Below are 27303 nucleotides of genomic sequence, written 5' to 3' on the forward strand. Positions count from 1 at the left end.
GAATTCCACTATAGGTTAGGACACGTGTGTCAAACTCATTCCACCGCGGGCCAAGTGTCTGCGGGTTTTCACTCCTCCCTTGTACTTGTTTGATGAATTAAGGTCACTGATTAGTAAAGAAGTCCCCTCACCTGGTTGTCTAGGTCTTAACCAAAAATCTGCAGACACTAGGCCCTTCATGGAATGAGTTTGACACCCCTGGGTTTGGGGGTAGAGAAAGACAGAGTAGGTTAAACTTACGTCCGTACACTCCCTTAGGTCTCTGACATAGGTCTTCTCTGTCTGAATCAGTTCAGCCATGATGAACCTACACACACAAACACACACATGGTTAGCCTCTTTTGCTGATTTATATCATTATCAATAGAACCCTTTTAGTCCGTCTGCCCTGTCCATTTAGACTGGTGAATAATGTAAGGCCTGTAGGAGTTTCTGTCCATTAAGACATCATTATAACCTGGCCATAACTCATTATGATGGTGATGATTTGTGAGATGCATTCTAAAATGCATTGTCGTGTCTGTAGTTGTGGCTGTTTAGGCTGTGTGTGTGTGTGTGTGTGTGTGTGTGTATGTGTGTGTGTGTGTGTGTATGTGTGTGTGTGTGTGTGTATGTGTGTGTGTGTGTGTGTGTGTGTGTGTGTGTGTGTGTACTGTATTAGTAGTAGTGCTGCTACAGCAGTTTTAGTTATGAGATGATGAGTTGGGACAAGAGGCCAAGGCAGGATCTACTGGTTGATTGGCTTTGGAATTGGTTCATTATGACTGTGACCGATCTTATGCGGTTTCAGGAAGTTAAGAGGAAGTGATGACGCACTCCTTCCTGCGAGCGGACTTGCGTTTCTCCTCGTTGAGTTCGTGAGCCGCGTCTCTCAGCTTGACCTCTGACCCTTGAGGTGTGGCCGGGATGATGTCCAACTGGAGGTCCTTACTCTGAGAGAGGGATGGAGGAAGGGAGAGGGAGAGATGATTTACAAAGAAATACAGTAGGACTGTCCCAAAAAGTACTTTTGAAGAGCTGCACTTCGTTTTATCTGCAAAGGGCATGGATCATCATACACAAATGTTTACACTAAAAGCCTTCTTCAGTGTGCAGAGATGATTTAACCATTAATATTTCCAGCAACCATTATATGGAAACATGCCTCCTCCCCCTCCACATACATACCCCCCCCCCCCCCCCCACCTCGTCGACACCCCGACACACCCTCCAGACTTACAGCCTTGGAGTTAGTGTCAGATGAGATGCCCAGTGCCTTCTCTAGACTGGTCCGGTACTTGTCCATCCGCAGGGAGAAGTCTCTGTAGCGTTTGTCCACTGCAGTCACCCACTTCTTTATCTCCACAGCATGACTATGGCCCTTATCACAGAAGCCATCCGCTAGCTGGATCAGCAGCTTGACACGCTCTTTTGTTTGCTGGGGAGGGGGTGGGAGGGGGGGGGGGGTGGGGGGGGAGTGAGAAAGAGAGAGAACGAGAGAGAGAGAGGAGGGAAGGAGAGGGTTTAATTTTCAATGTGTAATGCTGGGTTTTAAAAACGTTATGACGTATAGGTTTGTGTCTACTGTATATAGTTCGGTCTGTCTGTGTGTCTGTGTGCGTGCACGTGTGTTCCTTCCTACCCTGGCTGTGATGTGGAAGTCTTCGTGCTCCTTCAGCAGCTCCTGTGTGTGGTGGATACTGGAGCCAGTGGAGGTGTGGGTTGACAGGTAGAACTCTCCCGTGTCATGGATCCACTCCAGAGCCTGAGGATTACACACACACAGAGATCGTTGAGGTGGACATTGGAGTAGAGCGCTAGACAGACGTTACAGATGAGCGGACAGAAACAGAGAATGAAGGGACAGAGAGAACAGCCATTTTGACTGTTGTTAGAGCTTTGAGTAGGAAAGAAAACAAAAGACAAAAAGAGAGGTAGAGAGAGAGTGAGAGAGGTAGAGAGAGAGTGTGAGATAGAGGTAGAGAAAGAGAGTGAGATAGAGAGGTAGCGAGACAGAGTGAGACAGAGGTAGAGAGAGAGTGAGATAGAGAGGTAGAGTGACAGAGTGAGATAGAGAGGTAGAGAGACAGAGTGATTGAGAGGTAGAGAGAGACAGAGTGATTGAGAGGTAGAGACAGAGTGAGATAGAGAGGTAGAGAGAGACAGTGAGGTAGCGAGGTAGAGAGAGTTAGATAGAGAGGTAGAGAGAGAGAGTGAGATAGAGTTAAAGAGAGAGAGTGATTGAGAGGTAGAGAGAGACAGAGTGATTGAGAGTGTGTGTAAATTGTGTGTGTACCTGTTTGGCGCTGCGTTCAAACACCACGTATTGCTGACACTGGTCCAACCGTCGTTTCCTCATGGTCCAGAAGTGGAGAACACGATTCTCTCTCTGTAACAACTCATTCAGGATGTCTGACCGCAACACGAACACAGATATTAGATTAGATTATACTGTCTTAGATAAATCATTCTCATGGTATAATATGAATGTGTGTGTATTAAATGTTTACATTTTAGTCATTTAGCAGACGCTCTTATCCAGAGCGACTTACAGTTAGTGCATACATAATTTTTTTATTTTTCATACTGGCCCCCCGTGGGAATCGAACCCACAACCCTGGCGTTGCAAACGCCATGCTCTACCAACTGTATGTATGATACTCACTCTTGACCTGTTGTTCGGGTGCTTTGACATGGCTGAGCATCCCAGGCATGTTAACACTGTTCCGGTGCATGTACTTCAGGAACACGTCAGCATTACGTCTAGCCAGGGTACATGCCTAGCAAAAGACACACAGTTGGACACATGGGTAACAGCTGTGTGTGTGTGTGTGTGTGTGGGGGGGGGGGGGGGGGGGGGGTGTTTGTGTGCATTTGTGTGTGTGTTCCTACCTTGAGGAAGGCCTCTTTCTGTTCCAGGTGTTTGCTGATCATGGGAGTGACGTGGTCTGACTCACAGTTAGGACCCAGTTTATCAGCCCCCCCGCACCAGTCCTCTTCCCTCTTATACTCCTGCTCCAGGCTCTCCAACACACTGCACACCTGTTTCAGTCAGATATTTACAGTACATAAACTACAGCTCCCATAATGCTACACCAGTCCTCTTCCCTCTTATGCTCCAGGCTCACCTACACACTATGCACCTGTTAGAGACAGCAATGGCTTTAAAACTGCAGTTCCCATAATGCACATTTCCAAACACCTACATACTTGTTCATCATGTAACAATATTGGCACTTTCTAGCATGTCCATCCGGTAACTGACTACCCCTTTAGTCCAGACTTGAAACGTTCCCCTGCCCCCTTCACAGTGAGGGCGCCCCCTACCTGTTCGGAGGTCTTGTAGAAGGCTACAGAGGCGTTGACCAGTTTCAGCCTGTCCTCCATCTTCAACATGAGCTGCTGCCAGTGGGACGCTACACTCTCAGCACAGTCTCTGATCAGGTCCATATCATAGTGGTTGGCCTGGAGTAACGCCTCAGCCTTCTGCTGCACCTGCAGAGCACTCTGGTGGGTTTTCTACAAGGAGAGGAGAGGAGAGAGGGAGGAGAGAGAGAAAGGGTTTATATTACACAATATCGGATTGGGAGAAAGAGAGAAAAGAATGGGAAATAAAGAAGGAAAAGAGAGAAAGAGAGAGAGAGAGATGAAATTATGCATTTGTTTATCAATGTCTAAGAATGAAAGTATGTTATGTTGCGTCGCGGACTGATGAGCTCACCTCAATGGCATGCTGGAACTGTTCGTGTTCTCTCTGTAGCTGTTCTGCTTCCTGTAGAGAACTGGCTGTGATCAGACCAGCATTCAACATAGACTCCCCATTACGGATCCAGCCCAGGACCTGCACAGACCAGGAACAAGGATATAAATTATCAGGATAGCATTTTAGTACTGTTTCCACTGGTACTTACCTGGTATTTACTATGGTGCTGTTTCTACTGGTATTTAATGGGACATTTTGTGGTATCAATTGATGGTTCTGGTGTTGTAGCTGTACACACTGCTAGAGGTGTGTGTGCGTACCTGTTTGACTTCGGCCTGCAGGTGTCGTAGCTGTACACACTGCTCCAGGTGTCTCCTGTGTTGTTCACCTGCTACGTCCAACTCCTGTTGCTTCTCATGGAGGAACTCCAGCAGGTCCTGAACACGAGTAGCCATGTCCACATCTCTGTCACACAGCAACTCTACACCTGAAGGGAGAAGAGAGGGAGGGACGGAAAGAGAGGGGGGTATGGAGAGAGAGAAAGAGAGAAATAATGTAATTCCATGTAAGCTGACTATGCAAGCTCCTTTGTGCACACGTGTGTGTACTGCTACTCACCAGAGGCTTGTACTTCGTTGACGTACTGCAGCAGTTCCTGTCCCTGGTGGATGACGTCAAAGGTCAGGTTGTTCATGGTCAGGGCCTTGTCAGCATGGTGTTGGAGTCTCTGTTCTGCCAGGGTCAGGTCCTCTGTATCAAACTCACTCATCTGAACAGTCAACTCCTCATTCCACGACTCCAGGTCTGAGATGATCTGGGGGTGGGAGAGAGAGAGAGAGAGAGAGAGAGAGGTGAGATATATAGATGCAGACTTGTGTGGACACACATACACACAAAGGTAAGGATACACACCACACACACACACACACACACACACACACACACACACACACACACACACACACACACACACACACACACACACACACACACACACACACACACACACACACGTATGACATGTCAGGTGTGTCATTGGTCCTCTGTAGCTCAGCTGGTAGAGCACGGCGCTTGTAACGCTAAGGTAGTGGGTCCGATAAAAAAATGTATGCACGCATGACTGTAAGTTGCTTTGGATAAAAGCGTCTGCTAAATGGCATGTTATTATATTATATTGAGTCAGGTCATCTAAAAACTCAAGACTACGTTAGCTCACTGAGCTAAAGCCTAGACAAGGGTAGTTCTCCGAACCACCTCTGCCACACACACACACACCACCCCCACCATACACTCACATCGATGGCGTCCCTCTCAAAGATGCGTAGTTGTAGAAAGAGTTCTAGTTTGATCTTCCTCTCCTGAAACAGCTCCTCCATCTGAGCCTGGGCCTCGTCCAGCTGCAGTAAGACACTCTCTATGTGGTTGATGGAGCTGTTGTGGGGAGTCTTGTTACTGGAGATAGCAGAGTCCCTGCCACAGGAGAGAACACACACACACACACATATTGAAGAAAACGTACACACACACACACAAAATTGGACATGTGTACATACCAGGGGTTGGAATCGCTTCAGGGAATAGAACCGGAAAACGAGAACGTAAGTGATCTATACTGTTCCCGAACAGAACCGTTATTTTAAAAGCATGGGAACCGGTTAATAACGTTATTTTACGTTCCAGGCATTTTATTTTCCAGTCCCACAAAAAACGTATAATGTAATGTGTAATGTAATGGAACTGAGAGTCATGATCAAGGGCTAGCTCTGGTCCAAATGTAGTTAACCCATCAGAGCCTAAGCCCTGTCTAAACCGCATACAGTGTTATAGCAGAGTCTTGGGGGATGCTACATAATTAGCCACACTGTTATGTAACCAGCATTATGTAACAATACTCAGAGGAGAGAAAGAGAGAGAGAGAGAGAGAGAGAAAGAGAGAGAGAGAGAGAGAATGCTCAGTGTGTGTGTGTGTGTGTGTGTTGAGGGCTAGGTCTCAGACTCACACACTTGATATAATTAGAACCAGAATCATGGTCAGAGGTGTCAAATACATGCAGTTCTCTAACTCTCAACCTACTCCTTCTATCTCTCCCTTTCTATTGCCTCTCTCTCTCTCATCTGGCAGTCCGCTACGTGAGGATGCTGTTGTTTTCTCTCCTCCTCCTCCTCCTCCTCCTCCTCCTCCTCCTCTCTTCCATCCTACTCACCTTCTGCCCACTATCTGAATAATATTTTGCTCAGTTTCTTCTAATTCATTTTGTATGTGTGTGTGTGTGTGTGCACGTGTGTGTTGAGTGTGTGACTATGCGTGTACGTCTGTGTATGTGTGTGCACATCTTTGTGTGTGTGTGTGTTCTACCTGAGCTGCTGGATGAGGTCCTCTCCCTCCTTGATGACGTTGACAGTGACCTGCAAGGTGGTCTGCTGCTGCTGGCTGAAGCGTTTGATCAGATCCTGCACCGCCTCCACAGACTCAGCATACACATCATCTAATAACTCCTTCTGCAGCTCCTCCAACCACGTCCACAGCTAGGGACAGAGAGATGTTAACACACACACACACCTACCCATCATGTCAAACACACACACAATCCAGTAAAATGTTGCGCTACTTGACAACGCACGCACGCACACACCCACACACCCCTCGATCTCCACCCACCGCCCCACCCCACACACACACTCTCCCTCCCACTCTGTACCTCTTTGACGTGTGTGTGGAAGGCGACAGACATGTCCAGCAGGACTTTGCGTTGCTCCACCCTCCTAACAAAGTCCTGGATGCGGTCCTCTAGCTGGTGGGCTGCCTGGTAGATCTCCTCTGGATCACACTCTCCTGTCTGGGCTAACTGCTCCGCTGCCTCCAGCAGCTTGTCAGCATTAGTATAGGTGTTCTGGAGGGGGGAGAGAACCGTTACAAAGAGAAAGACAGAGGATGGGGAGAGAGACAGAGAAAGAGAGAGAGACAGAGAGAGAGAGAGAGAGAGAGAGAGAGAGAGAGAGAGAGAGAGAGAGAGAGAGAGAGAGAGAGAGAGAGAGAGACAGAGACAGAGACAGAGACAGAGACAGAGACAGAGACAGAGACAGAGAGAGAGAGAGAGGGGGGGGGGGAGAAAAGAGGGAGGACAGCTAACAAGAGAAAGGGTGAAGGGGAGGAGAGAGAGAGATACACTTTACTTTAGTGCAAAGACGGAGAGAGAGAGAGTATGTGATAGAGAGAGGAAAGGTCAAGGCAGAGACATGAAGAGAGGTGTCCTACCTGGGCGACCTCCTCGAAGTCCTCGTGTCGTTTCTGTAGTGCTCTGGCTCGATGGAGGGACTTCCCTACGCCTGTGTGTTTACTGAGGAACGCCTCCCCATGGTTCTCTATCCAGTCCAGAACCTGCACACACACAAGCATGCACGTTAGCTAAGTGGCATAGAAGTTGAGGCTGTTGGCCAGAGGAAAAAGGGGGTGTCATGCTGCCAGTCCACCACTAGGGGAACTGTAGGGATAGACATTACAGCACACTACTCCAGTCAGTAGGAAGAGGAAGGGAGATGACAGGGTTGATAGAACAGCACACTACTCCAGTCAGTAGGCAGAGGAAGGGAGATGACAGGGTTGATAGAACAGCACACTACTCCAGTCAGTAGGCAGAGGAAGGGAGATGACAGAGAGGATGAGTTCTCTCCTGTCTGGTCATGTCTAGATGGGGTACAGCTTTTGTCAAATGGATGCATTTTAGCTAACCCTAACCTTAACCTAATTCCCCGTATCTGCTCTGTTAATTCTCCTAACCTGATGCGTAAGTTCTCCGAAACCTGCTACGAAAAGTCAAGTTTGACAAAGCTGTATCCCTTCTAGACAAAACCCTCCCGTTCCTCCCACCTTTCTTTCTCCCTCTTCACACCTTCCTTGTCCTGCTCTCTCCCTCCTTCGCAGATCTTTCTCCATCCCTCCCTCTACCACTTGGCAGAATACCCCTCACCTGGATACTGGCCAGCAGCATCACCATGGCAACAGTTACCTTGGCTGGCTACGAGGGTGATGCCTACTAGTGAGTGTGTCCATACATTTCCAGTATGTGTATCATTTATGTGATCCCTGCGGGTATTGAACACACGACCTTGGCGTTGCTAGAGCCAGGCTCTTCCCAACTGAGCCACACAGGAACAGAACTAGTACACACCTGCTGTACGTCTTGCTGGAACACACACAGCTGGAGCCTCTGGTGCAGGCGGACTTTGCGGTGTTGCCAGATATTCTCCAGTTGTCTCTGGTGGTGCAGCACCTCGTGTATGACATCCAGCACATGGTGCACCGCCTTGCTGTAGTTGGCCGAGGCTGTCAGCGAATCAGCCCCCCCCGGGGTCAGAGGGCGCTGAAGCTTATCCAATAGGGCCTTACCGTCCTGGCTGACCTGGGGGAGGGGGAGGGAAACATGTTGGTATAGAACTTGCTAGTGATACCTCAAACCCACCCTAACCATCACACCCACCCTAACCATCACACCCACCCTAACCATCACACCCACCCTAACCATCACACCCACCCTAACCATCACACCCACCCTAACCATCACACCCACCCTAACCATCACACCCACCCTAACCATCACACCCACCCTAACCATCACACCCACCCTAACCATCACTCCCACCCTAACCATCACTCCCACCCTAACCATCACTCCCACACCCACACTAACCATCACACCCACCCTAACCATCACTCCCACACCCACACTAACCATCACACCCAAACCAACACACCGACACCAGAGGAGGCTGGTGGGAGGAGCTATTGGAGGACGGGCTCATTGTAATGGCTGGAATGGAATAAACAGAACGGAGTCAAACGTGGTTTCCATTTATTGATAATGTTCCATTCATTCCATTCCAGCCATTACAATGAGCCTGTCCCCCTATAGCTCCTCCCACCAGCTTCCATTGATCTACACTCACACCTACACCCACACACAGGTATGTTACCTCTGGGTATGCAGCAGTGCCGTTTACCTCTGAGTAGGCAGCAGTGATGTGTTCGTAGAGGCCCTGGTGGTGGTGGATAGCATCTTCTAGGTCCTGGAGCTCCGAGGGTAGATCCACCTCTCCACACGCTTTACACCACGAGTCCACATTACTCATGTACTGTAGAGACAGGAACAGGAACAGATACACATTACACACACGCTTTACACCACGAGTCCACATTACTCATGTACTGTAGAGACAGGAACAGGAACAGATACACATTACACACACGTTACACCACGAGTCCATGTTACTCATGTACTGTAGAGACAGGAACAGGAACAGATACACATTACACACACTTTACACCACGAGTCCACATTACTCATGTACTGTAGAGACAGGAACAGGAACAGATACACATTACACACACGTTACACCACGAGTCCATGTTACTCATGTACTGTAGAGACAGGAACAGGAACAGATACACATTACACACACTTTACACCACGAGTCCACATTACTCATGTACTGTAGAGACAGGAACAGGAACAGATACACATTACACACACGTTACACCACGAGTCCATGTTACTCATGTACTGTAGAGACAGGAACAGGAACAGATACACATTACACACACTTTACACCACGAGTCCACATTACTCATGTACTGTAGAGACAGGAACAGGAACAGATACACATTACACACACTTTACACCACGAGTCCATGTTACTCATGTACTATAGAGAGGAACACACACACACACTCACCCGATGCTCAAAGCGCTGAGTCTAGTAACTATGTACAGTACCAGTCAAAGGTTTGGACACACCTACTCAATCAAGGGTTTTTCTTTATTTTTACATTGTAGAATAATAGTGAAGACATCAAAACTATGAAATAACACATATGCAATCATGTAGTAACCAAAAAAGTGTTAAACAAATCAAAATAAATGTTATATTTTATATTCTTCAAATAGCCACCCTTTGCATTATTCTACCATGATTCCACCATGATAACATGGATGTCACATGGCTAGGTTAGTTCTTTGTAAATGATTCCAATCCTGATGGGACAATAGAGGAAAACAAACTAAAAACATTAAAGGAAAACAAGGCAACAGTAAACATCCCCCACGAATGATCCCCTCCAGAAATTAGCCCAATAACATTTTGATGAAAAGCAATATTTTTAGAGCCTGTACATATTATCAGGCAGGTGTGCTATTTTAGCAATTAGCATTATCACCTGTCTGATACAGCCTCGTGGCTACATGGCTGAAGCATTGGGTTTCTCTGCATTGTTTACCACAATAGGCTAGTCATTAGACTAAATGTGATCTTGTTGCTTGTTTAATGTCCTATCAAAACTCCTACTGGCTCTAATAACATCATGTGATTGTTTGGGAATGTACTGGCCCAAGCAGGCTATCTGAAAACTTGATTAACTGGCCCGGTGAGCTCGGCAGATGTTGCCGGGCCAGCGGGCAGCCCTGAACGTCGAGCCATGCAGTCTCTTCAGCTAATCCACTCCCTGTATTCCATGTAATGTGCCAAAGAAAAAACGCCACCTGCTGGAGAAGAGGGATTTTGGGCCCAGTTATCCCTCGCGCTTCACCTCTTCCTCTCTGGAGGGACTCTCAAATGTCAGTTAATTACTATAGCTCCCGCCAATCAGTGTAATTTGTAAATGCCGGATCTCTATGGCAAGACGCATCATTCACCCAAGTTTCGTCAAAATCGGGCCAGTGTTGTCTGAGATATCGCGTGTGACTAACATATGAACGAACGGACAGATGGCCGGACGGAGATCGATCCACAGTCCCCTCCCCGATTTCAACGTGGGGGACAAAAAGACATAGCAGAGAATAAAATAAAAGAACAAAGTCACACATGGGGATATTAAACAAACCAACACAGTAGGATTCTAATCTAATTGTAATCTCACTGCACGCTCTCATCATTCAGAGATCAAACACACACACACACACCACGGAATGTGTGTGTATGTGTGTATGAGTGTGTCCATGTATTCTCCATGTGTCTACCCTCGAGCAATCAGAATACACAAAGACAGGAGAGAGGCCTTGTGAAGTAGCATCTATGGAAAATAGTTCAATTTCATGGAAAATGTACTGTTTTTCTTTCTTTAACTGTGGAACATGGAAGGATGCAAGGATGAGAGTAATAATATGGAATATTCCTATTGGGAAAGAGGACCGCCCTGATTCTGCATTTGGAATTCTACAAACTCAGCAATTCTGTGTGTGTGCCTGCCTACCTGCTTGGATGTGTGTGTTCCTGCATTTGCGTGTACGTTCACACGCGAGCGTGTGTGTACCACCACCACCCACCTGGTCACATTTCTGCTGGAAGGCGGCAGACATCTCCAGCAGTGTGCTGCGTTCATCCAGGGCAGCAGCGAAGGCTTTCCACTCCGCTTCCAGCTGACCTGAAATCTGTTTAATCTGCACCGAGGCATAGTGACCAGACTCCAACAGCCTGTTACCCACTGACATTATCCTGTTGATGTTCACATACACGTTCTGGACAGGGGAGGGGAATGGGGTGAGGAAGGGGGAGGGAGAGGGTGAGAGAGATTGATTTGGTTTATTTAGCTATTCAGATAACAGACAAATAAAAATACAGATATTTCACAATAAGCAAAAAATAAGTCAATACCGAAAACCCCAATTTAGCGTACTGGCATTACACTGGATTACAGATTCTGGTTTTAGAAAGGATTGGAGTGATGTCAGTATGGAAGGATGCCAGCTTTGTAATAGCTACCTATGGATTCCCTATGGACTTAGCCCCAGAGCATCTGAACTAGTCAGGGTATGTGTACACACGAGGGAGAGCGAGAGAGAGCATTTTTTTAGTGCATTTTTTTAGAGCTAAATGTCAGTGTGAGTTTCCATCTGCAGAGTCATCATCTAGCTGAGGCAACACAGTAGATTAATATCCTACTTTAAAGGGGCAATCTGCAGTTGAAACAATAACAAGGCCTTTATCATTAATTTATAAGTCAGAAAATGGATGTAGCAACTGCAGATAACCCCTTTAAAAACATCAGTTTCAGAACCATTATGTAAGCCTGTATGGATACTGCTTCTAGTTATCTAATAGACCGCTGCTCGGTGTGTGTGTGTGTGTATAGCGTGCGTGCATGTGTGCTGATTCCTGTCTGTATGTGTGTTCTTACCATGCAGTTCATAGCAAAGTGGTTGTGTTGTGTCTGTAGCTCCATGGCGTGTGGGTGGTTGTTGCCGATCTCTGTGTAGCCAGCCAGGAACAGACCCTTGTTGTGCATGATCCAATCAAACATCTGAAGAAAAGACACACACACACACACACGTTAGAGATGGGATAGGGCAGGCAGCCAACAGCTACAGACAGTAGAGTGTGCTTGTGTGTAGGTTTATCTTTGTGTGTACTGTATGTGTGTGTATGTGTTGAGTGTGTATGCTTGCACGTGTGCATGTAGAAACATGTGTGCAAAAACACTTTCTTGCAAGTGTGTGTGTGTATATACACTACCAGTCAAAAGTTTGGACACACCTACTCATTCAAGGGTTTTTCTTTATTTTTACTATTTTTTACATTGTAGAATCGTGAAGACATCAAAACTATGAAATAACACATATAGAATAATGTAGTAACCAAAAATGTGTTAAACAAATCCAAATATATTTTATATTTGAGATTCTTCAAATAGCCACCCTTTGCCTTGATGACAGCTTTGCACACTCTTGGCATTCTCTCAACCAGCTTCATGAGGTAGTCACCTGGAATGTACTTCAATTAACAGGTGTACCTTGTTAAAAGTTCATTTGTGGAATTTCTTTCCTTCTTAATGCGTTTGAGCCAATCAGTTGTGTTGTGACAAGGTAGGGGTGGTATACAGAAGATAGCCCTATTTGGTAAAAGACCAAGTCCATATTATGGCAAGAACAGCTCAAATAAGTAAAGAGAAACGACAGTCCATCATTACTTTAAGACATGAAGGTCAGTCAATACGGAACATTTCAAGAACTTTGAACGTTTCTTCAAGTGCAGTCGCTCTCAAGAGGACCGCCACAGGAAAGAAAGACGCAGAGTTACCTTTGGTGCAGAGGATAAGTTCATTAGAGTTAACTGCACCTCAGACTGCAGCCAAAATAAGTGCTTCACAGAGTTCAAGTAACAGACACATCTCAACATCAACCGTTCAGAGGGGACTGTGTGGATCAGGCCTTCATGGTCGAATTGCTGCAAAGAAACCACTACTAAAGGTCACCAATAAGAAGAGGAGACTTGCTTGGGCCAAGAAACTCAAGCAATGGACATTAGACCGGTGGAAATCTGTCCTTTGGTCTGATGAGTCCAAATTTGAGATTTTTGGTTCCAACCGCCGTGTCTTTGTGAGATGCGGAGTAGGTGAACGGATGATCTCCGCATGTGTGTTTCCCATCGTGAAGCGTGGAGGAGGAGGTGTTATGGTGTGTGGGTGCTTTGCTGGTGACACTGTCTGTGATTTATTTAGAATTCAAGGCACACATAACCAACATGGCTACCACAGCATTCTGCAGCTATACGTCATCCCATCTGGTTTGGGCTTAGTGGGACTATCATTTGTTTTTCAACAGGACAATGACCCAACACACCTCCAGGCTGTGTAAGGGCTATTTGACCAAGAAGGAGAGTGATGGAGTGCTGCGTCAGATGACCTGGCCTCCACAATCACCCGAACTCAACCCAATTGAGATGGTTTGGGATGAGTTGGACCGCAGAGTGAAGGAAAAGCAGCCAACAAGTGCTCACCATATGTAGGAACTCCTTCAAGACTGTTGGAAAAGCATTCCAGGTGAATCTGGTTGAGAGAATGCCAAGAGTGTGCAAAGCTCTCATCAAGGCAAAGGGTGGCTACTTTGAAGAATCTCAAATATAAAATAGATTTTGATTTGTTTAACACTTTTTGTAACTACATGATTCCATATGTGTTATTTCATAGTTTTGACGTCTTCACTATTACTCTACAATGTAGAAAATAGTAAAAAATAAAGAAAAACCCTTGAATGAGTAGGTGTGTCCAAACTTTTGACTGGTACTGTACATATATACATTTATACACATATAGATGTATCTGTGAAGCACAAGGCACAGGGAGAAGAGAGATGAGTGTCATAAGAGAATACCAACAGCCTCTTCAGAGCTAACTACTGTCTATGGTGTCCTAGCAACAAGCCCCTACCGCAGTCCAACACTGCTATCTGTCTATTCTACTGAAACTATCTACAGTATCAATGATACTCTATTAGTCTATTACACTGGATCGATTCACCCCCTCTTCACACACACAAACAAATCATACTAGCACTTTTAACTGTTGCACTTGTCTTTTCCTTTACTATCTATCCATCCAGCCATGATACCTTCTCAGCGTCCTGTTCGAAGAGGCGTAGCTGGAAGCACTGGTCCAGCTGGAGTTTCCTGATGTGCCAGGCCTGGTGGAGGTGTTGTCGTGTGGTGTGGAGTTTGTCCAGCAGGGTGGCGACGCGTGGCATCAGCCCCTGGGAGTCAGCGTTACACACACCGCTGGCGTTAGAGTTCCTGTACGACTCACTGCTCTGGATACGCTGCAGTAACCTGGGAGAGGACACACACAGCGTGGGAGAGAGAGGACATAATGTGAAACAACATACACACACACACACACACACACACACACCATCAGCAGTGTAAAATTAGCCTCACCATCAGTCTGTTTCCGAGTGCGTGTGTGTGTGTGTCTGTGTGTGGTGCGCAGTCTACCTCTGTCCCTCCGTATCCAGTTCCTCTATTGGAGCTTTGATGACTTTCTTCTTCAGCGTGGCGTGTTCCTCTATCATGCGCCGAGCCCCGTCCAGATCCGTGGGGAAGTCTTTCCTCGCCACCACCTCCTGCATCTCCTCCAGCCTCGACAACATGTGACCCGCGTGCCCCGTAAACTCCTCAAATGCAACCCGCACCTGGAAAAGAACACAGATACTGTATGGATTGATTGATTGATGGATTGATTGACTTGTGGTTTTAGTACTGACTAATAGAGCTAAAGTGTGTGTGTGTGTGTGTGTTTTAGTCAGTGTATTTTAGTTTTTGCAAACCATAGATTGATTAATTGATAGACTGGTCGTACCTCGATCCACTCGTCATGGTTGTATTCCAGACTTCCCTCGAAGTCAGGGGTCAGCTGGGAGGGGTCAACCACCTTAGATAGACCCTCCAACGATACCATGGTGGTCTAGAGAGAGATGGAGAGGGGGAAGAACGCAGAGATGAGGAGGAAAGATAAAGAGGGAAGGGAAAGAAAGGGAAGAGGGAGGGATAGAGAAGGTTTTAATCAATTCTAACAAAATCATCACTGCCTTTTGGTAAACAATGGTAAACGGGATCAGGAGAAGTTCAATGCCCACTCTGTGCCCACTCTGTGCCCACTCTGTCAGTGACACAATAATGGTGATTCAGACACTCAGGCAGACACATTTGATTGGCTGTGACAAAAAAGGAAGGAGTCTCATCTCTCAGTCTCCCTTTCTCTTTATCATTGATTAAGTCTGCTGATTTCATATAGCGTTTTGGGGACATTTAGAAAATGACTTTTACCTCAGAAAAGGTAAAGATATGTCTATACAGATTGAGAAATATGGGAGAGATTGTTTCCACTCTCACTGCCAAGATAATACCAACCCACACAGCAAGGTTAACACCCACACTCTGTGTCAGATTGAAGGATAGAGAGAGGAGTGAGGAATGAGGATAGACCTGACAAAGCCTTGCGTGGGCAAGATTAGAGAGAGAGAGAGAAATAAAAAAGATGAGAAACTCTAATCCCAAAGAAAGGCGGACAGAAGGAGCAAAACACAATTCTAAGAGTTATCTTCTATTGACAAATCCAGGTTAGAATGCATCAGCCCATCTCTCCATATCTCTCTCTATTCCTTCAACATTTTAAAAGCATAACCCAGCATTGGATGGAAAAGTGATTTTCACTGAGCAAAACGTGGCGCTGAAAAACACCCAAGCGGGCACATGTACATATTACCTCAATGACCTGGACTAACCTGTACCCCATATTACCTCAATGACCTGGACTAACCTGTACCCCATATTACCTCAATGACCTCAACTAACCTGTACCCCATATTACCTCACTGACCTCGACTAACCTGTACCCCATATTACCTCAATGACCTCGACTAACCTGTACCCCATATTACCTAAAAGACCTCGACTAACCTGTACCCCATATTACCTCAATGACCTCGACTAACCTGTACCCCATATCACCTCAATGACCTCGACTAACCTGTACCCCCGCACATTGACACTGTACAGGTACCCCCTGCACTGTATATACAGTTGAAGTCGGAAGTTTACATACACCTTAGCCAAATACATTCCTGACATTTAATCCTAGTAAAGATTCCCTGTCTTAGGTCAGTTAGGATCAACACTTTATTTTAAGAATGTGAAATGTCAGAATAATAGTAGAGAGAATGATTTATTTCAGCTTTTATTTCTTTCATCACATTCCCAGTGGGTCAGAAGTTTACATACACTCAATTAGTATTTGGTAGCATTGCCTTTAAATTGTTTAACTTGGGTCAAACGTTTCGGGTAGCCTTCCACAAGCTTCCCACAATAAGTTGGGTGAATTTTGGCCCATTCCTCCTGACAGAGCTGGTGTAACTGAGTCAGGTTTGTAGGCCTCCTTGCTCGCACACGCTTTTTCAGTTCTGCCCACAAAAGTTATATAGGATTGAGGTCAGGGCTTTGTGATGGCCACTCCAATTCCTTGACTTTGTTGTCCTTAAGCCATTTTGCCACAACTTTGGAAGTATGCTTGGGGTCATTGTCCATTTGGAAGACCCATTTGCGACCAAGCTTTAACTTCCTGACTGATGTCTTGAGATGTTGCTTCAATACAGTGGGGAAAAAAAGTATTTAGTCAGCCACCAATTGTGCAAGTTCTCCCACTTAAAAAGATGAGAGAGGCCTGTAATTTTCATCATAGGTACACGTCAACTATGACAGACAAAATGAGAAAAAAAAATCCAGAAAATCACTTTGTAGGATTTTTAATGAATTTATTGGCAAACGATGGTGGAAAATAAGTATTTGGTCAATAACAAAAGTTTCTCAATACTTTGTTATATACCCTTTGTTGGCAATGACACAGGTCAAACGTTTTCTGTAAGTCTTCACAAGGTTTTCACACACTGTTGCTTGTATTTTGGCCCATTCCTCCATGCAGATCTCCTCTAGAGCAGTGATGTTTTGGGGCTGTCGCTGGGCATCACAGACTTTCAACTCCCTCCAAAGATTTTCTATGGGGTTGAGATCTGGAGACTGGCTAGGCCACTCCAGGACCTTGAAATGCTTCTTACGAAGCGACTCCTTCGTTGCCATGGGGCGGTGTGTTTGGGATCATTGTCATGCTGAAAGACCCAGCCACGTTTCATCTTCAATGCCCTTGCTGATGGAAGGAGGTATTCACTCAAAATCTCACGATACATGGCCCCATTCATTCTTTCCTTTACACGGATCAGTCGTCCTGGTCCCTTTGCAGAAAAACAGCCCAAAAGCATGATGTTTCCACCCCCATGCTTCACAGTAGGTATGGTGTTCTTTGGATGCAACTCAGCATTCTTTGTCCTCCAAACATGACGAGTTGAGTTTTTACCAAAAAGTTATATTTTGGTTTCATCTGACCATATGACTTTCTCCCAATCCTCTTCTGGATCATCCAAATGCACTTCAGACGGGCCTGGACATGTACTGGCTTAAGCAGGGGGACACGTCTCGCACTGCAGGATTTGAGTCCCTGGCGGCGTAGTGTGTTACTGATGGTAGGCTTTGTTACTTTAGTCCCAGCTCTCTGCAGGTCATTCACTAGGTCCCCCCGTGTGGTTCTGGGATTTTTGCTCACCGTTCTTGTGATCATTTTGACCCCACGGGGTGAGATCTTGCGTGGAGCCCCAGATTGAGGGAGATTATCAGTGGTCTTGTATGTCTTCCATTTCCTAATAATTGCTCCCACAGTTGATTTCTTCAAACCAAGCTGCTTACCTATTGCAGATTCAGTCTTCCCAGCCTGGTGCAAGTCTACAATTTTGTTTCTGGTGTCCTTTGACAGCTCTTTGGTCTTGGCCATTGTGGAGTTTGGAGTGTGACTGTTTGAGGTTGTGGACAGGTGTCTTTTATACTGATAACAAGTTCAAACAGGTGCCATTAATACAGGTAACGAGTGGAGGACAGAGGAGCCTCTTAAAGAAGAAGTTACAGGTCTGTGAGAGCCAGAAATCTTGCTTGTTTGTAGGTGACCAAATACTTATTTTCCACCATAATTTGCAAATAAATTCATTAAAAATCCTACAATGGGATTTTCTGGATTTTTCTTTCTCAATTTGTCTGTCATAGTTGACGTGTACCTATGTTGAAAATTACAGGCCTCTCTCATCTTTTTAAGTGGGAGAACTTGCACAATTGGTGGCTGACTAAATACTTTTTTCCCCACTGTATATCCACATAATTTTCCTTCCTCATGATGCCATCTATTTTGTGAAGTGCACCAGTCCCTCCTGCAGCAAAGCACCCCAACAGCATGATGCTGCCACCCCCGTTCCTCACAGTTGGCATGGTGTTCTTCGGCTTGCAAGCGTTCCCCCTTTTTCCTCCAAACATAACGATGGTCATTATGGCCAAACAGTTCTATTTTTGTTTCATCAGACCAGAGGAGATTTCTCCAAAAGTACAATCTTTGTCCACAATGTGCAGTTGCAAACTGTAGTCTGGCTTTTTTATGGCGGTTTTGGAGCAGTGGCTTCTTCCTTGCTGAGCGGCCTTTCAGGTTATGTCGATATAGGACTCGTTTTACTGTGGATATATATACTTTTGTACCTGTTTCCTCCAGCATCTTCACAAGGTCCTTTGCTGTTGTTCTGGGATTGATTTGCACTTTTCGCACCAAAGTACGTTCATCTCTAGGAGACAGAACGCGTCTCCTTTCTGAGCGATATGACGGCTGCGTGGTCCCATGGTGTTTATACTTGCGTACTATTGTTTGTACAGATGAACGTGGTACCTTCAGGCGTTTGGAAATTGCTCCCAAGGATGAACCAGACTTGTGGAAGTCTGCAATTTTTTTCCCCACGATGTCAAGCAAAGAGGCACTGTGTTTGAAGGTAGGCCTTGAAATACATCCACAGGTACACCTCCAATTGACTCAAATGATGTCAATTAGCCTATCAGAAGCTTCTAAAGCCATGACATCATTTTCTGGAATTTTCCAAGCTGTTTAAAGGCACAGTCAACTTAGTGTATGTAAACTTCTGACCCACTGGAATTGTGATACAGTGCATTATAAGTGAAATAATCTGTCTGTGAACAATTGTTGGAAAATTACTTGTGTCATGCACGAAGTAGATGTCCTAACCGACTTGCCAAAACGATAGTTTGTTAACAAGAAATGTGTGGAGTGGATGAAAAACAAGTTTTAATGACTCCAACCTAAGTGTATGTAAACATCCGACTTCAACTGTAGCCTCGTTGTTTTTTTATAGTGTTACTTCTTTCTTACTTTATTTTATTTTTATGTTAATATTTTCTTACTTACTTGTTTAAAAAATGCCATTGTTGGTTAAGGGCTTGTAAGTAAGCATTTCACGGTAAGGTCTACAGCTGTTGTATTCGGCACGTGACAAATAACGTTGGATTTGACACACGCACACATTGGTCTCGCGCACACGCACACACGCACACAGCAGGATAAAGAGAATGGGTGGTGTTTAATCACGTGTGTGTTCTGTGGCCCTGTGGCGACTGGCTGACAGAGTGACACACGGCTTTACACACCATCAACCAATCAATAAAGCCCTCTGAGACAACCCAATACCACAGCATTGCTCTAACAGGGTGGCTGTGTATGTGTGGCTGTGTGTGTGGCTGTATGTGTGGCTGTGTGTGTGGCTGTGTGTGTGTGTCAACTTAATACAACAACAAAAGTAGCGCTCTACACATCACAGACACGGCAAATAAAACCAGCAAATAAATCAGAGCGAATAACCTAGAGCTTCATTACATTATTGCATTGCTCTGCAGGATTTTCAACACTATTACAAGTAATCAAGCCTACAAGCCTATCAAAAACAATTCAAAACAGCAGTGTGTGTGTGTGTGTGTGTGTGTGTGTGTGTGTGTTTGTGTGTGTGTGTGTGTGAATTAAAACAAGCAGAGTTCCATAGAATATCCCATTGTGATTCTAAATAACACATTTAAAACAGCAAAGCGTATAATAAGCGGTACACCTCAAAGTCACAGTCCAAAACATACCCTATTGTTGTTGAATTTGTTACGTTTCAGCAAAGGCACAGTCATTAAAATGCAATGAATGCAGTGACATGGTACAGTACAGTATAGTACATATATATATATATATGCCATTTAGCAGACGCTTTTATCCAAAGCGACTTACAGTCATGCGTGCATACATTTTTGTGTATGGGTGGTCCCGGGGATCGAACCCACTACCTTGGCATTACAAGCACCACCGTGCTCTACCAGCTGAGCTACAGAGGACCACAGTATAGCATAGTATAGTATAGTTAGGGTTGCAAAGTTACCGGTAATTTAGTCACCGGAATCTTCTATAATTTTGGTTATCTATGGCAATGTATGGTAACTTCGGTAATTTATACTTTAATAACTTTTTTTAAATGTATTCATACAGTGCATTCGGAATGTATTCAGACCCCTTTACTTTTTCCATATTTTGTTACGTTACAGTCTTATTCTAAAATTGATTAAATTGTTTTTTTCCCTCATCAATCTACATACAATACCCCATAATGACAAAGCAAAAACAGGTTCAGACATTTCCGCACATTTTTCAAAAATAATAACCAGAAATATCACATTTACATAAATATTCAGACCCTTTACTCAGTACTTTGTTGAAGCACCTTTGGCAGCAATTACAGACTCGAGTCTTCTTGGGTATGAAGGTACAAGCTTGGCACACCTGTATTTGGGGAGTTTCTCCCATTCTTCTCTGTAGATCATTTCAAGCTCTGTCAGGTTGGATGGGGAACGTCACTGCACAGCTATTTTCAGGTCTCTCCAGAGATGTTCGATCGGGTTCAAGTCTGGGCTCTGGCTGGGCCACTCAAGGACATTCAGAGACTTGTCCCGAAGCCACTCCTGCGTTGTCTTGACTGTGTGCTTAGGGTCATTGTCCTGTTGGAAGGTGAACCTTTGAACCCAGTCTGAGGTCCTGAGCGCTCTGGAGCAGGTTTTCATCAAGGATCTCTCTGTACTTTGCTCCGTTCATCTTTCCCTCGATCCTGACTAGTCTCCCAGTCCCTGCCGCAGAAAAACATCCCCACAGCATGATGCTGCCACCACCATGCTTCACCATAGGGATGGTGCCAGGTTTCCTCCAGACGTGACGCTTGGCATTCAGGCCAAAGAGTTCAATCTTGGTTTCATCAGACCAGAGAATCTTGTTTCTCATGGTCTGAGAGTCCTTTAGGTGCCTTTTGGCAAACTCCAAGCAGGCTGTCATGTGCCTTTTACTGAGGAGTGGCTTCCCTCTGGCCACTCTACGATAAAGGCCTGATTGGTGGAGTGCTGCAGAGATGGTTGTCCATCTGGAAGGTTCACCCATCTCCACAGAGGAACTCTGGAGCTTGGCCAGAGTGACCATCGGGTTCTTGGTCACCTCCCTGACCAAGGCCCTTCTCCCCTGATTGCTCAGTTTGGCCGGGCGGCCTGCGCTAAGAAGAGTCTTGGTGGTTCCAAACTTCTTCCATTTAAGAATGATGGAGGCCACTGTGTTCTTGGGGACCTTCCAATGCTGCAGACATTTTTTGGTACCCTTCCCCAGATCTGTGCCTCGACACAATCCTGTCTCGGAGCTCTACGGACAATTCCTTCGAACTCATGGCTTGGTTTTTGCTCTGACATGAACCGTCAACTGTGGGACCTTATATAGACAGGTGTGTGCCTTTCCAAATAATGTCCAATCAATTGAAATTACCAAAGGTGGACTCCAATCAAGTTGTAGAAACAAGTTGTAGAAACATCTCAAGGATGATCAATGGAAACAGGATGCACCTCATAGCAAAGGGTCTGAATACTTATGTAAATAAGGTATTTCTGTTTTTAGTTTTTTTTATACATTTGCAAAAATTTATAAAAACCTGGTTTCGCTTTGTCATTATGGGGTATTGTGTGTAGATTGATGAGGATTTGTATTTATTTAATCCATTTTAGAATAAGGCTGTAACGTAACAAAATGTGGAAAAGGTCTTGGGGTCTGAATACTTTCCGAATGCACTAGTATTCCATCAGTTTCTAGTGGATCGACCATATGGTTCAAGAGAAAATAGCCTAATTAATGAAAAAAACATCTAAATCAACAATGGCATAACTCTTAACTTTTTTCACAACTGCCACCAATTTGGGGCCACATTTTTTTACAACAACAACATATTGACAAAAAAAAAGAAGATATTTCATGCTGAAACCCTCATATTAAAAACCAATGGTATTCACTAAGTTTATGGTTTATATTTAATGTTTTACAGCTTTGTCATTCAATTGTTTATTTTAAAATCATCTTATTTGATTATTTTATCTATTTAACTGTCACGGTTTCGGCCGAGGCTGCTCCTTCTCCTTGTTCGGGCAGGCTTCGGCGGTCGTCGTCTCCGGAGTACTAGCTGCCACCGTTCGTTGTTTCTGTGTTTGTTTGGTTTGGTCTGTTTTGGTACACCTGTTTCTCATTTTGTCTTGATTATGTGTCCTTTAAGTTCTCGTTGTTTCTGTCTTGTGGTTGTGTGTAGTTGTTCCTTGTCAGCTGGTGCTTCCAGTCAGTTAGTGCTCTATTCTGTATTGGATAGAGAGTCGCACTTGTTGTGCGTGTTTGCTGTGTTTAGCATTTATACGCTGTGTGCGTTATTTTCCTCGTGCCTCCGGCTCTGGTTGTAGCCGTTCTTTTTGTGGACTTTACTAAAGTATTTTTGGACTAGCATCTGTGTCCTGCATCTGATTCCTACACCACACCTACGCCCGCTCTGACATTAACACAGAGGGCCAGAGATAATTACAGACACCTATGATCTGAAGTACCCAAAAGGGCCACTAGATGTCTTAGAAAGTTTCCAGTAATATACCCTCCCTTTGCAACCCTAAGTACAGAACAGTATAGTACAATAAAAACAAAAATGTTACCTCAAATTCGAACTTGGAGCTGCCGAAGTTGGTGCGTTGTTTCTGCCAGAAGTTGTCTGGTTTGATGATGAGCGCTACGTGTATACAGCAGGGGAACGACTCCTGGAGGATCTTCAGTAGAGATTTGATACTGTCCCATTTACTGCCTCGCATGTCCACTATGACTGTGAAGCCATGCTTGATCACCTCCTCACTGGACCGAGGGAGGGAGGAGGAGGAGGGAGAAGGAAGGTGGTAGCGAATAAGTGAGAGTGGGTGGTAGGGAAAGATAAGGAGGAGGGAGGAGGGAGGAGGGAGGAGGGAGGAGAGAGTGGGAGGGAGAGAGAAGGTAGGAGGGGGAGAGGTGGTAGCGAAAGAGTGGGAGGGTGGGAAAGGGGAGGGGGCCGAGAGAAGTGGTGGAGACAGAGGGAGGAGGATGAGTGGGAGGTAGAGAAAGAGAGGGAAGGGAGGGAGGGAGAGAATCAAAACAAACCATGAGATGGTGATGACGCATTTTCTGTACTGTGAAAAGCACATACAGTACGCACTGCGAACGCACGCACACACACACCCACACACAGAATGATAAATCACAAAAACCTACAGTGATTTCCATCCAAATTGGAAGAAAAATCACTCAGTATAATAACCAAAACAAAGCAAGAGAGACTCAATCCATCATCAGCATCAAGACCGTAGTTAAACTAAGATTCTCCCCACGGCATCATACATCTCCTGCATGGCTAGTAATAAACATTGGATCTACTTATCCCCCCGCTCTCTTTCTCTCTCGGCTGACCACAACACTCAGCCCCAGAGACTTCTATCTCTCAGGAGCATACTATCCTTTATCTCTCTCAATACCTTATTCTTCTCTCAATCCCTTATTCTCTCCTCCACTATCTTTCTGGATCCCTTCCCTTTCTATCCAGCCCTCCCTCTCTTTCTAACATCTGTCTGTCAGCTACAGACAGTCTGCAGATGTGTTCCAGGTCAACAAAAAATAAAACAGCAACTCTGACTCCCACTACACTAAGCAGAGAGAGAGAGAGGGGAGAGAGAGAGAAAGACAAATAAGGTAACTAGAGAAAAAGTGGGAGCGAGAGATCTACATCTTCTCTACATAGAAAGCGAGAGAGTAGAAGAACCGTTAAAATATACATTTTAATTAGAGAGATACGATGGAAGGAGAGACGTACCTAGGACGAGAGCACAGCAGCGTAAAGACCTACTCATCCGCAGCCATCATCACAACTACTGTGCTGATCTAGCACCCGTACCGCCTCTGCGACACTCTGTTGTACTCACACAAACACACACCCCCCTCCCCGCACATGCGCTCTATCTCTCTGTTTTAATCCCTTGCCATCTCCCGCTCTATGCTCCACTCGCTCTCTCCATCCCTCACTCCCTCCTTTTGGTTCGGACTCTCCATCTCTCTCTCTCCATCCATTTGTCTCTCTCTAGTGACAGTGTGGAGGAAGGGTTCTTGGCAACAGATGAGCTGCGGCAGGTATTCTGGCCCACAATATATCGCTCTCTGTTTTCATCACTCCCTCCCTCGCACTTTCTCTCTCGTGTTTGGTTAAAGATCTGAATCCAAGAGACTAAACCAACCATAGAAATACACACACAATATGTACGCATGCAGGTACTGTACACACACACACACACACACGTACGTACTTGGGGATGCCAGCGAGGTACGCTATGAGTCTTCTGAGGTCGTCAGCTCGTATTCTGTCGTGGTTACTGCGTGACGGAAACGTTAACACTGGACCTCCGCGTCTGTCTCTGCCCCCTGGAACACACAGGAGAAAACATTCATCTTAGAGAGTGAAAACACACAAACACACACACACACACAAATACACACAGGACAGTCAGCTTAGAGCACAGTGTAGTGTACGCACGCACACCTCTGCCTCCTGGTGGACATAGTCAGAAACACATGAGAGTTCATATATTCCCATGAGTATGATCATGGCCACATGATAGCATTATCTCAGGAACAGGTACTCAGAATGGCAGGGAATACATTATTGTATCAGGAAGACTATGTAGAAAGCAATAGGCCTATACAGAAATATAGAGGCATTTCTATAGAAATCCTACAGTAATTTATTTGACTATGTTAATGTGTGTTAGGTAGGCCTAGTAGTAGCTGGATATACGATCTATACATCTCTCAACATTTCTTCAAATTTCAATACGTTCCTCTTTCTTTCCTACACTACCCTCTTCCTCTCTTTCCCTCCCTCCCTCCCTCCCTCCCTCCACCGCTCCTCTCCTTTCAAAACCAAGTACTTTAGCAAAATGCATTATGGGAAACGGTTGACAGACAGTAACTCATCGCTATAGCAACCACTCTCTCTGACCTCGCCTCTCTCTTCCTCTCTCTATTTCTCTCTCTTCTTGTCATTATGGTCCATCTGTCAGTGACCTTGGCTACACACAGGAGGAGAATGGAGTCAGACAAAAGAGGAAGTGGAATGACCCACACACACACACAAACACATTAGCTCACACAGACACAATCAAAAGCACACAAAGACATAATGTTCAACACTAAAATAGTTGAGAACTGGCAGACGAGGGGTCAAAGGTCAAGTGTCTGACCTCTCAGTAGCCACGGGTCACAGCTATAAATTCACTCAGAATGCGTGTGTGTAGCTCCATGCCTGGTAGCTGTCAGTGTGTGAAGCTCTACGTAGCGAATGTGTCATGTTCCATTAGCTTTGTTTATGAAGAAAGAAACCAGGATTCTCTCTCTCACACACACACACACCTGATAGGAAGGCAACTTTTTCCTTTAGAATAGGCAACACCTCCATCGCTCTCATGTCTTCATTTTTGCGAAAACCTGGAGAGAGGGAAAGACAGAAGTGTTAGGATTTTTACAGAAACTCTCAATGTTCAAATTCTCTCCTCTTACATCGAAAGGTTTCAGGAAAAATAGGCCTAGTTTTATCCAACTTGTTCTACAATCCACATTTCTGAGGTTGTATTTCTTCCTTGAGTATGGGCATAGGCGGTTGATTTTTTTCAGCATCACAGTCAAAGAAACAACGTTTTCAGAATGGGAACATGATATTGATTTTGTCTGGCTGGAGTAACTGTTGAAGAGTTGTGGAGAGGAGAGGTTTATTTTGGGCTCAGTTGATGTGAGGAAAATCCCTGCCATCAAATAAAATGTAATTTGTCACATGCGCCGAATACAACAGGTGTAGACCTTACATTGAAATGCTTACTTACAAGCTCTTAACCAACAATGCAGTTTTAAGAATACCAACAACAACAAAAAACTCAAAAAAAAAAATACAATATAAAAATATACGAAATAAAAGTAACAAATAATTAAAGAGCAGCAGTAAAAATAACAATAGCGAGGCTATATACAGGGGGTACTGGTACAGAGTCAATGTGCGGGGGCACTGGTTAGTCGAGGTAATTGAGGTAATATGTACATGTAGGTTGAGTTATTAAAGTGACTATGCTTCGATAATAAATAGAGAGTAGCAGCAGGGTAAAAGAGGGGGTGGGGGGGGGGGGTGGGGGGGGGGGGGCAATGCAAGTAGTCTGGGTAGCCATTTGATTAGATGTTCAGGAGTCTTATGGCTTGGGGGTAGAAGCTGTTAAGAAGCCTCTTGGACCTAGACATTTGGCGCTCCGGTACTGCTTGCCATGCGGTAGCAGAGAGAACAGTCTATGACTAGGGTGGCTGGAGTCTTTGACAATTTTTAGGGCCTTCCTCTGACACCGCCTGGTATAGTCCTGGATGGCAGGAAGCTTGACCCCAGTGATGTACTGGGCCGTATGCACTACCCTCTGCAGTGCCTTGCGGTCGGAGGCCGAGCAGTTGCCATACCAGGCAGTGATGCAACCAGTCAGGATGCTCTCGATGGTGCAGCTGTAGAACATTTTGAGGGTCTGAGGACCCATGCCAAATCTTTTCAGTCTCCTTAGGGGGAATAGGTTTTGTCGTGCCCTCTTCACGACTGTCTTGGTGTGCTTGGACCATGTTAGTTTGTTGGTGATGTGGACACCAAGGAACTTGAAGCTCTCAACCTGCTCCACTACAGCCCCGTCGATGAGAATAGGGGCGTGCTCGGTCCTCTCCTTTTTCCTGTAGTCCACAATCATCTCCTTTGTCTTGATCACGTTGAGGGAGAGGTTGTTGTCCTGGCACCACACGGCCAGGTCTCTGGCCTCCTCCCTATAGACTGTCTTGTCGTTGTCGGTGATCAGGCCTACCACTGTTGTGTCATCTGCAAACTTAATGATGGTGTTGGAGTCGTGCCTGGCCATGCAGTCATGAGTGAACAGGGAGTACAGGAGGGGACTGAGCACGCACCCCTGAGGGGCCTCCGTGTTGAGGATCAGCGTGGCAGATGTGTTGTTACCTACCCTTACCACCTGGGGGCGCC

At 45.4% G+C, this 27303-nt stretch overlaps 1 protein-coding gene across 1 annotated transcript in view; it reads right to left on the reverse strand.

The window, feature by feature from the left end:
• Positions 1-27303, reverse strand: part of LOC311131898 (triple functional domain protein-like) — a 101877-nt gene that overhangs the window by 44567 nt on the left and 30007 nt on the right. Inside the window, exons 3-27 of the mRNA XM_084165014.1 lie at positions 25665-25739; positions 24563-24677; positions 22898-23090; positions 14802-14906; positions 14438-14634; positions 14059-14272; positions 11850-11972; positions 10999-11190; positions 8654-8812; positions 7852-8082; positions 6939-7061; positions 6382-6573; positions 6039-6208; positions 4978-5152; positions 4301-4496; positions 4003-4169; positions 3701-3820; positions 3307-3498; positions 2872-3021; positions 2645-2759; positions 2276-2391; positions 1622-1744; positions 1220-1417; positions 817-932; positions 241-307 (exon numbers count right to left, since the gene is read on the reverse strand). Of these exons, the coding sequence (XP_084021140.1) occupies positions 241-307; positions 817-932; positions 1220-1417; positions 1622-1744; positions 2276-2391; positions 2645-2759; positions 2872-3021; positions 3307-3498; positions 3701-3820; positions 4003-4169; positions 4301-4496; positions 4978-5152; positions 6039-6208; positions 6382-6573; positions 6939-7061; positions 7852-8082; positions 8654-8812; positions 10999-11190; positions 11850-11972; positions 14059-14272; positions 14438-14634; positions 14802-14906; positions 22898-23090; positions 24563-24677; positions 25665-25739 (3824 nt within the window). The remainder of the gene's footprint in view (positions 1-240; positions 308-816; positions 933-1219; positions 1418-1621; positions 1745-2275; positions 2392-2644; positions 2760-2871; positions 3022-3306; positions 3499-3700; positions 3821-4002; positions 4170-4300; positions 4497-4977; positions 5153-6038; positions 6209-6381; positions 6574-6938; positions 7062-7851; positions 8083-8653; positions 8813-10998; positions 11191-11849; positions 11973-14058; positions 14273-14437; positions 14635-14801; positions 14907-22897; positions 23091-24562; positions 24678-25664; positions 25740-27303) is intronic.

This window comes from Coregonus lavaretus (genome assembly GCF_964263955.1).
Source record: "Coregonus lavaretus genome assembly, chromosome: 7".
In the NCBI taxonomy this organism is placed as follows: Eukaryota; Metazoa; Chordata; class Actinopteri; order Salmoniformes; family Salmonidae; genus Coregonus; species Coregonus lavaretus.